The sequence below is a fragment of the Arvicola amphibius genome, chromosome 8 (genome assembly GCF_903992535.2).
Source record: "Arvicola amphibius chromosome 8, mArvAmp1.2, whole genome shotgun sequence".
Taxonomy (NCBI): domain Eukaryota; kingdom Metazoa; phylum Chordata; class Mammalia; order Rodentia; family Cricetidae; genus Arvicola; species Arvicola amphibius.
Genome location: NC_052054.1, coordinates 2,855,186 through 2,870,415, shown reverse-complemented (window position 1 = coordinate 2,870,415; position 15,230 = coordinate 2,855,186). Strand labels below are relative to the sequence as shown.

Here is a 15,230-nt window from a genome sequence, read left to right as displayed (position 1 = left end):
CTGTGGGCCTTAAGTCCTTGCCGTCAGGCACGGTTACAGATCACAGGACTGGCTATTTTATGTTCATTTCTCTATTCCAGTTGTTACTGCTTTGTTCTGGATGGTCACTTGTCTGGATCGCCTGCTTTGACGTTCTGCCCTAGAAGTCCAGATGTTGGGGTGTCAGGTAGAAGTACCCAGCTGTTGGCTGCTGCTCACAGGCAGGCACCTCTTTTCTCCTGGCTCTGCTCTTAGGCGACAGAGGGAGGCTGGGTTTGCAGGCTAACCTCTTCTTTGAGGAGCAGGATGCTATATGTTACCCAAGGTTCTCTCCAGCCCACCCCAAAGCTGCAGGATCACTGAGAAGTATACCCTTTCCTCAGAAGCCAGTGTGGCCATCAGTAGCCACAGGACATCTACCTTGCTGCCCTCGTGGGATATGACCCATTTCCTCATAAAACCGTGTTGATACCCATCTACCTTTGTGTAGATCAGGTTGGCCTTGAACTCAGAGACATCCTCCTGCCTCTGCCTCCCAGTGCTTTCATCACCACGCCTGGCCTAAGCCTATTTTCTCAAATGTTACGATTCATTAAAGAGAGGTGAGTACTTTTGCTAACATTGTACTTAATTTCTTTACTAATTATAATAACATATACTTAATTTCTGAATGAGTTTGGCTTTCTTTTTTTTTCTAAGATGTTTTTGAGTAGTTCAAAAACTTATCCAAAGTTTCTAGGGAGCCTGTGGTAGAAGCGTCAGCTGGACTGCCCTGCACCCTCTGGGGGGTGCTCATCCACTCATCATAGGCCAGCCACTGCCACCAGGCGCCTGTGAGTCCCATATCACAGCCGCACTGCCCAGGGGGGCTCCTGCTCTGCCCTACCAGGAGTAGATACATCTGTCTGAAAGAAAATTACCCTGAAATATGTGAACTGACGCTCTCAGAAAGAAAGCCACACCTACGTTAAACATTCTAGAAGGCTGATTGACCGATTAGAATGTCAGTGGCCGTGGAGAGATGGAATTTATAGGCGGGGGGCGGGACGAATTATCTTGAGTTATCTTAAGTCCTCCAAACAGCCATTTATTGCCCACTTCTGCAGGTGGCCTTCCATCTTCGTGGCTACTAGGTAAATCCTTTCGGAATGTACAAATGGACCCCTTAGATTTCACCAACCTCAAAGCTAAGAACTCCATCAGGTGACATCTGAGGTTATGCTAGAGATGTTTTTGCTTTAACCCAGCTACTTTAGATACTTTAAAAGTGCCTTGATTTATGACTTTTCTCTGTTTTGCTGATGTAAAAATTGCATAAAAATGTTGCTGCTTTAGGACGTGGTACTTGGGTAACCCGAATCTGAGCTCCGGGTCAATGATCATGTTTGGCTATGGAATAAACTGTCCCTCTCTGTCTCAGGTGAGATCCGTGTATTCTGTCCAAGGAAGCTGAGTGATTTGCCATGGAGCTGGCCAAGCCTCTTCAATGTGAGCTCTGCAGTGGCCATTGTAATTGCTTCAGAGAGGCTCTGCATCCCGGTTCCACTGCCTCTGTGTGTCACGATGCTCCCCACCACCTGCACGCTCAGACTGTATACCCCTCCTGACCCTGTAGTATGTCCTGAGCACTTGGGGGGCTCCTCACCCTGGGGAAAGCACCAGGAAGTGTGGGTGGAGTCACCCTGCTCATCCAGAGAGGCCATTATCAGCCTGCCGCTCATTCTGAGCCCTATAACACCACTTGCTTCCCCTTTTAAAGAAAGCAAGTTCTTCCGGTGGGGAAGTTGTCCTTGTGGCTCAGACGGCCCAGATGACCCTGGTGGAATCTCCTACATTGTGTTCACCCATCCCAGTCCTGCCTTCAGAGCAAATGAAAGCAGAAGACGTGGAATGATGTTTGGGTTCCAGCCAGACAGGCAGTGGTGGGCTTGGGAGAAGCGTGGTCTTAGTGTGGTCGGTTTCTAGTCAGGGGCTTCAGGGAAATTCAGTGGCTTCTTCGGCTACCTGAGCAGTTTCCTCTAAATCACAACCATGTCCAGAGTCCTGCAGTAGTAGCCTTACCCAGACCTGTCCCTCCAGAGTTTCAGCCCTCACCACCCACCAGGCTCTGACCCCGGGGGATCCAGGTCTGTCTTCAGAGGGAATCTTGATCATTTTCTACCCAGGGTCCCCACCTGCTACTCAGTAGTGAGGTCCCTGGATCAGCACCATTTAGGAGTTGAGCCTCATGTGTAGGCTGCTCTGGTCTCTGAACGGTTCCTGTTGGGTCTTCACAAATCTGACTGGAGACTTATTTATTTATTTACTTATTTATTTGCAATGAGACAAACAACAAAGAGAGAGAAAAGGGGATGAACACACACATGCTGTGGGATAATGCTCTTGTACACTGTAAAATTTGTCACTTGTATTAGTTAAATAAAATGCTGAATGGTCAGTAGTCAGGCAGGAAGTATAGGCTAAGAGAATTCAGGGAAGAGAAGAAGCAGAGAGTCAGTCACCAGCCAGATGCAGAGGCAGCAAGATGAGAATGCCTTACTGAGAAAATGCACCAAGCCACGTGGCTAAACATGAACAAAAACTATGGGTTAATTTAAGTTGTAAGAGCTAGTTAATAATAAGCCTGAGCTAATAGGCCAAACAATTTATAATTAAATAAGCCTTGGTGTGTTTCTTTGGGACCAAACAGCTGTGGACCTGGTGGGACAGAAATGTCCATCTATACACCACACACACACACACACACACACACACACACACACACACACACGGCTGGGGCACAGAGAGAGCTGAGAGCAGATTGTGTAGCTGTATGGTTTTCCTGGTTTGCTTGCACAGCTGTGTAGTCAGGCCCAAATAGGCCCAAGTGCATCTATTTCATGTGGGTACACTTGAGTCCCAACCTGCATAGCTTCAGACAGAGACTATGTCCAGCAAGAGCATGGAACTTATCCCATCTCTCCAGAAAAAGCAGCAGGGATGCAGGTTTGCGTCTGGGCAGGGCCCCAGACAGATTCATCAGGACTCTGAGTAGCTCTCATAGGTGAAAGTTCTGCCAAAAATCCACTTCCCCTCATCTCAGCAATGAGGCAATGAATCAGATCATGTTAGCCACACAGCCAGTGCTATGTACTGTGTATTAGAAGCATACAGCTATCTCACTTTTCTGAGACTCACAGCTAAGAGATTGCCATGAATCTCTGGACTCAAGACATTTGAACAATGCTGGAATCATTAAGGCTGAGGGGACTCTTTGGAAGTAGACACCATGTACTTTGTGAGAAGATTTCAGGACCCCGGGCAGAAGGCTATGGTGTGAATCTGAAATGTTCCTCACACTTGATCCCCTGCTGGTGGTGATATCTGGGGAGACTGAAAACTTTTGGAGGTGAGTCCTGGATGGAGAAGTTGAGTCACTGGAGGCTGGTCCTCGGGGGGTACATCACCTCGGACTGCATCCCATCACATTCTCTGCTTCCTGGCTTACCATGATGTGAACTGCATTGCCTTCCCATGCCACGCCTTCTCTGTGTGATCGACCGAACCCTCTCGAGGCTGTGAGCCAAAACACACCTTCCTTCCTTTAATTTGCCAGACATTTTGTTACAGCAATGGAAAAACTACCTTTTACAATAAAACCCTGGGTCATGACTGGCTTTTAATGTTCCTTTAAACTCCGCGAAATTAGAAGGAAGACAGAAGCCTTGGCCTAAGCAATCCCAGGAGGTGCAGGCAGGAAGTCAAGGTGGATACTTTTCAGAGATTGTTCTTGGGGTCCCTTAGGAATGTTTGCGGGTTGCAGTGGATGGCACCAAAAGACCCTTGCTTTCTTTCACTTCAAAACCCCCAAAGCATTCATTCCCATTTCCCCCCCCTTTTGAGGGAGGCCGATGTCTTTGTTCTAAACTTTAATCAATTAAGTCTCTTCACCTTTCGCCCTGTACACAGCTCTTGTAACAGAAAAATTTAGCTCAAATGTGACACTTTATTGCCCCAGTATTTTCAGACAGTCTTTCTGTCTCCTTGTTTTCAAGGCTTCTGCGAAGTGTGCAGGGGAAGGGCAGGCACCCCGTGAGATGCACCCCCATATCTCCTCCAGGGCAACGTGTTGGATCCAGGAGAAGGCTGCCTCGTGAGTACAGCTCTGAACAGCTGAGCTGAAAACTTATCATCCTCATCCTTCGAAAGTAGACTTTTTTTTTTTTAACAAAAGACAAAAGTGAAAAAAATTACATTTTCCAATTTTTTTTTTCCTGCTCAATTCACCTGTGTTGAATCCAGAATTTAGGCTTTACTCTGAAAAAGCCTTTCCTCCCTCGGGTCATTGCAAATCCCATGTTAGGAAGGCAGACAGACAGGACAGCAGCTGCAGGAGAAGGGGAATGTGGTTCTTTTATTTGGTAAGACATCAGCATCGTGCAGGCATTTATCATGAGTGTAATGTGGAGTTGAATTCAAATCTGGTCCCCCGAACAGAATGGGATGCACCTAAGCCATCTCTGGGCAGGAATGCCTCCGTAGAGACCTCTCCCCACATACCAGCCAGAGCGTGAAGGAGCGCAAAGCTGCATCTGGGATCATGCAATCAAAACGGCTGGATGGAAACTCACCCGAGAGAACTCACAACCACAGTGAGGGTGACTGAGAAACCTAAGCAAGCTGACAGTGTGGTACCCTCAGTCTGCTCATCAAATGGTGTGGAAGGAAGGGCCTTGCGCGTTCTGGGGTCTTAGGCTTAAAACACTGGCATCACACCATGGTCATGACCTTCAGTGCTGCTGGCTGGAACCTACGGATCTTCTTCTTCAGGGCCTTGGAGGCCTTGATGCGGCACAGTTTGGGCACAGGGGGAAGCGGTGGCCTGGAGCTTCCAGGGACCCGGGAGGACTGCTGGGGCGGCACCCGAGGCCACGCCCGCTCCCCCTGCCCAACCTGTGCATTGCCTCTCCCCAGGCCACTGCGGCTACTCTGGACACAGCTTTCCGAATCGTTGCTACTAGACTCGTCCCCGAAGCGGTTGGCAGTGTGGTCACTGGCCTCCTCATCCTCGCTGGTTTCGGCAATGGTGGAGTGGAACAGCGAGGCACACTCTGCTGAGTGCTCCGAGGGGTCGGACTCGCTCCTCACACAGGCATCCTGACGGGCAAGTGCGGGTCTGCTCTGGGCCTGCGGACCACCTACTCTCCTGGCTGGGGACTTAGGGAGCCCCAAGCTGGGCCCAGGATGGCTGACCGAGCGGGCTTTGGCTGAGATCTCCGTAGAAGACTGCCACCTGCGCTGCTTCCGCCTGGCTGCCGAGCTAAGGGGTGACGCCTCCATTGGGAACAGAACTGGGGATGCTGGGTAACTTTCCTGCTGGGCCACCACTAGGGGGACAAAGAAGGGCACAGGGTATAGGGTGGACTCAGAGCAGGAGCGTCCAGGAGGCTCTCTGGCCAGTGTGGGGCCCCTGCTGAGCCCTCCCTGCTGGGGCCTGCATGAGGGGCCCCACTCCGGAGTCAACGCAGCAGCATGGGTGCCCTGCTGTCTCTCCGGTTGTGGTGGAAGCTGCTTCCCCAGCCTGGGCACTTTATCACTGATTCTTCTTCTGACCTTCACGGCCTTGCTTTGGGGAGATCCCATCCTCAGCCTCATTGGGGAGGTTTCACCAGTGGTGTAAGAAGAGTAAGCAAAGGGCCCTGGGTCCAGAGGGGAGCTCTCAGGGCCCAGTACCCTGGACGGTGACAGGGCTTGTCCTTGGCCATAGTCATTGCAGGGCTGCTGGGCCTGGGAGCAGAGAGAAAAACCTACAGAAGTGTCTCCGTGGACACAGGGATTCCAACAGGTGCTTTCCTCCTGCAGGGGGCTGCTGAGGGACTCAGTATCCACAAGGGACACAGGCCCCTGTTGCTTGAGGCTCTCCTTGGCAGCATCCCTACTTGGTTTCGTTCCTCCCCTGTCCATTCTGTAGCCCAGCTCCTCGAGCTGACCTGCACTGTCTGACCTCTGGCTACACGGCATCCGTGGGAAAGGAGCTGTGTCCCGTCCCTGCTCCTGCAGCCCATCCCTCAGAGGGAGCTCTTGGCCCCGCAGACGCAGTAGCCTGTGGATGTAGGCTTCGGCTGAGCCCAGCTCACGGATCGGCCCAGCCTGAGTCCTGTTCTGATCAACAGGGACCAGAGGAGGCTCCGGGGGAGGCGAGCGGATGTCAAGACGTGGCGCTTCCTTAGGCAGAGCAAAGAGCGGACTCTGGAGAGCCACTGCATGGAGGGGGCTGGGATACGGGTACACCTCCTGGCCACCCCTGGCCACCAGATCACGCTGGTACTTGGGGTCCAGTGTGTGCGCCGGGACCTCTATCCCCTGGCTGAGGAGGGATAGGGGTGCAGCATCAGCACCAGCTCTCTGAAGCCCCAGGTCATCTGGGAGGACTCTCTCAAGATCACCTGGGAATGAGACCATGAAAAGCACATCAACACAGACAGACGCCAAGTCCCTGCTTCCCGTAGGCGCATACGGAGGCTCAGGTCTTTGGGGGCTCCCGACAGTTTCCAGCCATACATAGGGACAGTCACGGCAGGAACTGCTCCAGCATCCAAAGCCTGGAAGTGAAACTAGAGACTCTCACCACAGAGAGACCATGGCTGGCACAAAGCCCAGGTGTGTGTGTGTGACATCTTTTTCTCTTGGGAAAACACGGAGGGTGCTTGTGCCTCGATTCTTACTCTAAATGTGGCGCATCACATGTCTGAATGCTTCAGAGTTTCTGGATGTGCATTTAAAAGAACACACACACACACACACACACACACACACACACACACACACACGCTCCATCCATGTGGGGTCAGCCTCGTCCCCACTGAGCCCAGGTATTATCATCCAGCTATCCTTCTCGCTATCCTTCTCACCCAAACGACACTCCTGCTCTCTCCTGGCCCTCTCTCTCACCTGTAGACACCGGTCTAGGCCGGAACATGCCCCTCGGGCGGCCTGTGTCCTCTGCACCATGCGGGAACCTGCTATCTTCTCCACTGGGCTGTGGGCTCCATGCAGGGACAGTGGTCTCATCAGCAGAGCGGGGTCGCCAGTCCCCCATGCCAGACCTGGACTTAGAGGGATGGAACACGGGCAGCCAGCTGCCCAGTGAGGGGGACAGGCGGTCACTGCAAACAGAGGCACACGAGGTGGACAGGGAGCAGGAACCAGCGTCACTCAGCTCGTAGAAGCCTAGAAGAGCAGACACAGTGGTCAGTGCGCCCCTGGCCAGTGGGCTCTACCCAAAGACTCAGACCCCCTTTCTCTTGCATTTACTGGAACAAAGAGTGCTGAGGGGCTGCTAAGAATGCCTGTGAGGACAGGTCCACAACAAGAAGGTTCTTGGGGCTGGAGAGATGGCTCAGCGGTTAAGAGCATTGCCTGCTCTTCCAAAGGTCCTGAGTTCAATTCCCAGCAACCACATGGTGGCTCACAACCATCTGTAATGGGGGTCTGGTGCCCTCTTCTGGCCTTCAGGCATACACACAGACAGAATATTGTATACATAATAAATAAACAAATATATATAAAAAAAGAATGTTCTAGGTTCTTGCTGGTAACCTGGCGAGTGGTTATGGGAACAAGTGACGTTACCTCACCTGACCCCTATAGCTATGCTCGGAAGGAGAGCTTCCTTTGCTACTGACATCTTTCTTTAACACGCAACTGCATGGGGGGCATTTCCTTCCTGGGAGTCCTCAGCCCCAGGGACTGCCAAGGGGACCCCGCACCCCCAGGCTCACTGTCACGGATACCTTGTAACCATTGTATCCCAGACAGGGATCCCTGTTGCCAAGTTTCACCTGGAGCATACTGAGAAAGCAAAGGTGACCAGAGTCACACAAGCCAGCAAAGACTGCCAACAATGACCTTCTCTGAGGAGGTCTGGGATGGAGCACAGGGAGGGAAGGGCCAGTTAAATTGATGTAAATGACTTTGGTGATCTGCAGCATGGTTTAGGACCATCCTGGAAACCCAGGAGCTCCTGGGGCATTTAATACAGCTGGTGGTTTACATATGTGTATATGCTGTATAAACTGTACTGTACGTAAACTCTTAAGCTACATATTATATTTAAACCTCATATGTTCATTACATTTGTATTTTCTTTCAGCGTGTTTATAGCTTTCTATGTCTTTAGTCACATCCACTTCCCAGGCTGCTCAGGGGACCTCCCAAGTGTCAGATCAGCTGAGGACACTGTGAGGGGTGTCAGCCTGGCTCCCCAGTGTCCAGCCACCATCAGCCGTACCCGAGCTGGGCCTGCTGTCACTGTCCAGGGCCTCACAGGACGACCTGCTCACATCCAGCTGCAGTTCGCTTATTTGCTGGTCCAGCTGGTCCAGGTGAGTCTTCAGGCCTGCATCCTGCCGCCTCAACCGCGACTGGGGGGCAAAGAAGGAGAAAGGATAAAACCCGACATGAATGCAGAGATCTAAACCAGGTCCAAGGTGGAAACGGGGCCACCGTGGACACCGGCAAGGCTCCCAGACTCCAGCTCCAAACTCATGCTAACTCGTGGGAAGCAACTTCCTGGGTCTGCTGGAATGTACCACGAAGGACTTGTCTCCCCTTGGCATGTGCGTGTGTGTGCACGTGCACACACATGTACAAACACATGCACACAGTCTGGCAGGAGTGAAGATAGTTTTTCATACAGCACCTCCATGGCCTATGGTACCTGCGAGTGGGCATTTTGATAGGAGACTCCAACTTCACTTGGAAAGCTTAGCAAGCCTTAGCGAGCCTTCTGTGCAAGTTCTGTCCCCAGAGGATGGACTTCTTTATACCGTGTCCCTAGGTCTATACACACACACACACACACACACACACACACGCACGCACGCACACGCACACACACACAGACAGACAGACACACACACGCACACACACACACAAACAGACACACACACAGACGGACAGACACACACACTCACGTGCACACACACACACAGACACACACACAGACAGATACACATACACAGACAGACAAACACAGACAGACAGACAGACAGACAGACACACACACACACTGTGCAGTCCACACGAAGTGGGGGAGTTCTGTGTTCTCATACATAAACTAATCAGTACCAAGTGTTTGGTAAGAAATGATTTCTTTCAACCGTGCAGTTTCCTGATTTCTGGGCTGGTGGCATACATATTTCCCTCTAAGTAACAAGCAGGTTTAAGGCAAACAAAGAGGAACATGGCTCATCTGTGGAAGAGCGTGACCATTACTTTCCTAGTGGGGAGCTACATCAGAAATCTCAGCAGCGTGGGAAATCACCGGCAGCAGATGCCAGCAGTAGTGACTTCCTGTTCACCAGAACAAGTGCTTTCGCAAAGGGTCAGGGTGAGCTGACTGGGATGCTGGCCCGGCTGGCACGGCTGCCAATCTAGGCAGACTAGCCTTCCACTGCAGGGCCTGACCCGGGGTGGTGGTGGGAGCCACCTCTGGGTGCTCTAGCCCCCACAGGAAAGAAGATTTTCTGAAGAGACAATGGGCACTAAGAAATCGGAATTTCCCTAGAATCTCATCTTAAGCAGGGACCGGCTGGAGCCAGAGCTTGTCTCCCAGGAAGAAACTCCCCCAGTTCTGACAACTGACCTACCACCTTCCTGGCAGCATCCAAGACGACAGGGGAGTCACATCCTGATCAAGACTGCTCATCTCTTACTTCTTTTTAAACCCAAAGATGAACTTGGGGTGTCACTGGGCCTTTTCATTTGTCTCTCTTCTTCATGCGGACATACAGAATAAATGTCCCATCTCAGCGTCTCATTACGACTTGTGCGTGGCCCAGCTGGCTTTTTAGGGCTGCTAGGTTCCAGGCTCTGATCTAACCCAGGGTCTGAGGGTGCCTGGGGGCAACAGTATCTCCGATAGCCGCTCATGTCACAAGTGAATGAAACTTCCCAGAACCTGCTCCCTTCACAATCTCTTTCCCAGACAAGCAGGATGGAGACACAGGCATGCCCTTTTCCACCCCCTCACTAGGCCCATCAAAGGGCTGGCACGGATTTTTCCTGTAAAAGATTTTTCTTTGTCCTATTCTGATGCATGTGGCCCACAGACACCAAGCACTTCTACCAGGTCCAGTCCAGAGAGTGACAGCATCTGTCTCTCTCAACTTCCCTTCTTCAGGGGTCTGGCTGGTTGCCCTCTTCCTAAGGTTGGCACCCATGTGCACACTGGGACCAGCTGCTCTGCAGATAGCATCGGTCCAGCAAGTTTAGGCAGCTAGTTTCTAGTTAATGGTTAAAGTCCCAAGACCCCAGAGTCCTTAGGAGCCTCAGGGCTCTGCTGTGAGCTCACCATAGGGATTGATAACCCCCAATTAATGGCTCCTCTACCCCTACTTCAAGTTTTCATCACTGATCCGTAGGCTGAACTTCAGGGTCAAAGCCACTGTGACCGGGACGAAGCATGGGGGGCTACGGAGCCAGACTGTGGCACTCTGCCCAGAATCAAGCCTGCCTACAGTCCGCAAACCTCATGTTGATGCCAGGAATGTTCTGGGGCACTTGGGTCAGAATCGACCAAAACGGGGTCAGATGTCAGAGGCCTAGTGCAAGGGAGAACTAACCACACCCAGCACACCCGCAAATCCTTGGACTCTTGCTATGCAAGGCTCCGGGATAGGACCTTGTACCTTCACCAGCTAAGTCTGTAATGCCCGAGTCCTGCCAATCCATGGTTCCACTGAAAGGCAGCTGGCCGATTTCTTTAAAAGCCCCACACCATTGCACAGAACTGGGTCTGAACGTGTTACACCTTCCCCCATGGACAGTTCCGCCCTGCAACCCCAGCATTAAAAAAAAAAATCTTTGCAATATATTTGGAGGACAAAAAGTTCAGGATGTAGAGATGGTATCTAAGACAGTTCCTTCCTCTCTCGGAATGCAAACAGTGAGCACAGAAAATGTGTTATGCATGAATTACCCCGACCGCCTCCTGCAAACTTCACAGCGCATCCACCAATAGTGACGGGCCCTGCTCGCTGGCTCATGGGTTAGACTGACAGTGACCCTGGCGACGTCTGTTAAGTCCTCCTCGTTCTTGGCCTCATCTGTTTCTCATCTGACCTCCATCTGCCCCCTGTGTGTTCATCAAGCAAGCTGCTCGGGCCAAGGAAAACACCATTGACGGTTACGGAACCGGCGTGGCTTGCTCCTGTGATGCCACCTCCTGAGCCTGCCAGGGAAAGGGATGGCTTCTGCATGTTGTCACTTTTAGAACAAGTCGTGACCCATCACCCCCTGCGGGATGGTCCTCATATGGGTCTGCTGTCCCAGGACGCCTCCTCTGGATGTAGCCGAGGCATGATAGAATGTTACAGCTTCTTGGCATAGTGCCAAGCCAAGAGGGTGCTATTCTACCTAAGCTCACTTACTTGAGTAGAAAACGCTAGCCATTTCCTGAGACAAGTCCCTGTGAAAACACTCATGGGGGCAGCTTACAGGGCCACCTGAAGCAGACTGTGGGGTCAGGGGGCATAGGATTTCATCAGCAATGAAGTCTGGAATAAGGAGGATTAAGTGCTGAAATCACCTCTGGTTTTGTTTTGTTTGTTTTTTTGGCCCCAGTCATTACGAGTCACTGATTTATCTAATGAACAAAATTCCCCTAAGCAGCTACTGCTGAGTTCCCTTTGTGACTTTGACACTGCAATTAGCAGGGCGTAGCCCATCTCTTGAATCCCTAGCACTGGCTAAAATCGCAGAATAACTGCAGGGGACTCCGGGAAGCTTCCGTCTTCACACCTGAACACTGACTGAGGGCCAGGTGAGCCAGCAGGAGGGCAGTGAGCTATCTCGATCCTGCCGGTTTAACTGGCAGCCCTTTCATTATTTTCTTTATCTAACAAGCACCCTTGCTCTCCCCCTCAAGAAAACTGTTGAAGTGCTAAGTGCTGGTTAAAGCCACGGAAATTCAACTATTTTTCTCTTTTCCTGTGAACTAAGTTTCATGACAAAGCCTGCGTGTTCCTTCTGGTCTCACGGAGAGGGGTGGTGGTGGTAGTGGTGAGGGGAGTGTGTGCGTGCCCGTGTGTGTGTCAACAAAAAGTTTGTTTGATGTCTGGTCATTGTGGTGTGAGGGATCACGGATTGGGTCTGTGTACTGCTGAAGCGGAGTTAATCATCAACCTTAAGGGAACGGTCATGCGTGTAACCGTCAATGGGCCTGCCTGGTTGAGGTCACGTGAAGCGGAGTGCGTAGCCTTTTGAACAGCGGGCACCTGTGGTAATGCCTTGACCCTCACAGAGTCCAGTCCACACCAGCCATGTCCGTCTCTGGGCAGCAGAGCGTCTCACAGTCTGGAGAAGCTGCCAGATGGGTTCCACCTTCAGCCAGCTCTCCACCTTCTCTGACACCCAGGGAAGATTCCAGGTGTTCTGGGGAGTGACTCAGACACTGGACTTCCTGATTCTTTAGTCACAAATCCAACACAGTTCTGAGCTAAAGCTGACTGAACACAACAGTTTCCCTGGACTTTTACCAACTCTCAACAGGACAGATCCAAATTTGTCCATCAAAGAAATCCCACATAAGGAGTTATGGATGAGACTCCACTACACCCGAGACCATCATTTTGCTATTTTAAAAATGCTGCAGTGTCGGGCGGTGGTGATGCACGCCTTTAATCCCAGCACTTGGGAGGCAGAGGCAGGAAGATCTCTCTGAGTTCGAGGCCAGCCTAGTCTACAGAGTGAGTTCCAGGACAGCCAGAGCTACACTGAGAAACCTCGTCTCAAAAAACAAAAAAAACAACACAACGCTGCAGTACTGCAAAGCATCTCGAGCTGTTTCTAGAAGCAGGTTGTAGCTCTACTCCTGGAAGGCCTCCAGTGGTTCACAGAGGAGCACTCAATGGGCGCAGGTAGCTGAGAAAGCACCACCGACCCCCCCCCCCCACTTCCACGTTCCTCAGACATGAGCACACTCGGTTTTGTTTTGTTTTTAAAAGCGGATCAGGTGACACGCAATCTTGGAGACTGGCACCAGCCAGCAAGACTCCCCAGTGACACAAGTGAACCCAGTAGGGTGCCCTGCGGGACACAGTCCCGCTGTGCAGCCGGGTGACCTGCTACGGGATTGAGGCCAGGGTCCCCAGCGTCTAGCCCGACTTGCGCGCCTCCGCACCAATGCTGTGTCAGCCGCAGAGGCGCTGCGCATTCAACACCAGGTTCCGCGCGCGGCTCCCCAGCACTCACCCCGTAGCGCGCTCCCCACGCAGCCGCGCATCGGGCCTCTCCACTCGCTCAGTCCACGCAGCTGCACCCCGGTCGCTCCCCAGCACGCCCCCATGGCCACTCGTGTCCCGTTCTCTCCTTACCAGCTGTTCCCGCAGCGCCGCCAGCGCCGCCTCCAGCCGCAGCTCCTGGCCGCGGGGCCCGGGCGCAGGGTGCAGGCCCAGGGCGCCCCGCACGCGCGCCTGCTGCGTGGCGCGCAGTCCCTGAAGCTCCTGCAACCCGGCCAGTGCCGCCCGCAGCCGCGCGCCCACCCTGCGGCGGTCCCATCCCGCGGGTCCCGGGCCGCTCGGAGCCCACATCTCGCGGCCGGCCGTTCAACCACCGCGCTGCGCGTCCCCGTCGCGTCTCCCCGCCCCCGGCCGCAGGTCGCCTAGGTGGGGTGGGACCTATCGCTGGCCGCGGAGGGCGGTGTTTTCGACGCCCGAGGTCACAGCGGCCGCCCCCCCTGCCCGCCCCGTCGGCCCGTCGCGCCCTAGCCCAGCCCAACCCCTGTGCCCCTGAGACCTGTGTGCTCTTCATGGAAGGCCAGAGCCCCTACGCGAAGGTACAGAGGAGAGCTTAGGCACTGCCGGAGAAAGGTTTTGTTTAGGTTTTTAAATTAAAAAAAAGAAAGAAAGAAAGAAAAGAAAAAAAAAACACATTCCTGTTTGTAAGATCATTAGTATGGAAAACCCACTACCAGGTTTCCCAGTGCACACCTGTATGTACCTGGAAACCTCTGGTTGCTTCGCGGTTTATCTCGTCCTACCTCACACACATACCACGCACCTTTAAGGACGCTTCTAGCAAGTTCCTGAGTTGTGCAGCTCTTACCATGGTGGTCACTTCAGGAACACAGGATTCCAGAAGGAAGCCGCACACATGCTCAGTCGCCCCCACCTCCTCTGCACACATGCTCAGACACCCACCTCCCTGCTACAGCCGCGCCCGCCTCCAGTGGACACTGTTTTGAGTGGAATCCTGCTATCCGGGTCTTTTTACTGTTCTTAGACTTCCGGATGCGCCCATTTTGCACCCCCAGAACCTCCTTTTTCTGGCAGAATCCTTTTCTGCTGTGTGGCAACAGCCCTCATGTTTCTCCAGCGTTTCTTAGGAAGACATTACACCTCGTTTGTGCAAGCAGGCCGGGTGGAAACCCTTTCCTCTCACTTGAGCGTCCACCTAAGGCAGGAATCTGTGAATCACAGGTGGCTACTGTGCTCAAGGTTTTGAAGACATGCCAGGCTGCTTTCCCGAGCGTTCACCTTTGCCTCTGAAGCAGGGGTGGGAAGGTGCCAGCCGCACCCGCGGCATGAAGTAGTATCACCCAGAGTGCCCAGGGCTGTGGAGCGCAGCTGGCAGCTAGCAGTTTCTGAGGCGGGAAGAGGCTAGGCATCTCTCCCCTGAAGAAATGGCCACCCAGGCACTCTGCCTGCTCTGAATTGGTGACATCTTCAGTAATTAAGATCAGAGACTCTTTTATACTCTTTCCTTACTAGACACCATCTGCAAAATCCTTAGATACAGGAGTCCCAGACTTTTCCCCTCCTTCCAGTTTGTAGGCTTCTCTTTTGCTTTCCTGTTTTTGTTTTGTTCAGTTCTGAGATAGGGTCTCCTTATGCAGCTCTTTCTAACTTACCATGTAGACCTGGCCAGCCTCCTGTGTGTACCTGGCTCACACACACTCTCGGCACCAGGCTCAGTTAAAATTGTCACTCTTTATTTTTATTTCACCGCATCTATTTTCTTTCTCTTGCCACTGTGCTTTTTGTGTTATGACCGAGAAGTCGCTGCCCGATTCTACTGCAGGCTTCCCCTAATAAGCTTTTGTATTTTAGCTCCTACCCTGAAGTTCTACATCCACTCTGCCTGAGCTCTGCTTGGTCTATCTACCTGGTCCCTTTCTCTCTTCTGAAGATGTGTATGCCACTGGCCCACAACCATGTGCCGGCAATAATCCCCTCCCCACGGAGCGGTGTGGGACCCTGTGGAGAAACAAC

The 15,230-nt window shown here is 52.5% G+C and overlaps 1 protein-coding gene across 1 annotated transcript; it reads right to left on the bottom strand.

Annotated features, from left to right (window-relative positions):
- Nucleotides 1-3,872: 3,872 nt before the first annotated feature.
- Dact2 (dishevelled binding antagonist of beta catenin 2) lies at nt 3,873-13,550 on the bottom strand. Its single transcript, XM_038339123.1, has 4 exons — nt 13,335-13,550; nt 8,249-8,381; nt 6,910-7,188; nt 3,873-6,404 (listed from the first exon to the last, which is right to left on the bottom strand). The coding sequence occupies exons 1-4, from the start codon at nt 13,548-13,550 to the stop codon at nt 4,729-4,731; spliced, it is 2,304 nt and encodes a 767-aa protein (XP_038195051.1). The 3' UTR covers nt 3,873-4,728.
- Nucleotides 13,551-15,230: the final 1,680 nt, after the last annotated feature.

Excerpts from the sequence above, each read along its gene's own strand:
- Dact2 (XM_038339123.1), bottom strand. The coding sequence starts at position 13,550 with ATGTGGGCTCCGAGCGGCCCGGGACCCGCGGGATGGGACCGCCGCAGG. Across the intron at positions 8,382-13,334 it reads CGGCGCTGCGGGAACAGCTG|TCGCGGTTGAGGCGGCAGGA; the intron begins GTAAGGAGAGAA and ends TTTGCCCCCCAG. Across the intron at positions 7,189-8,248 it reads TGACAGCAGGCCCAGCTCGG|GCTTCTACGAGCTGAGTGAC; the intron begins GTACGGCTGATG and ends CTGCTCTTCTAG.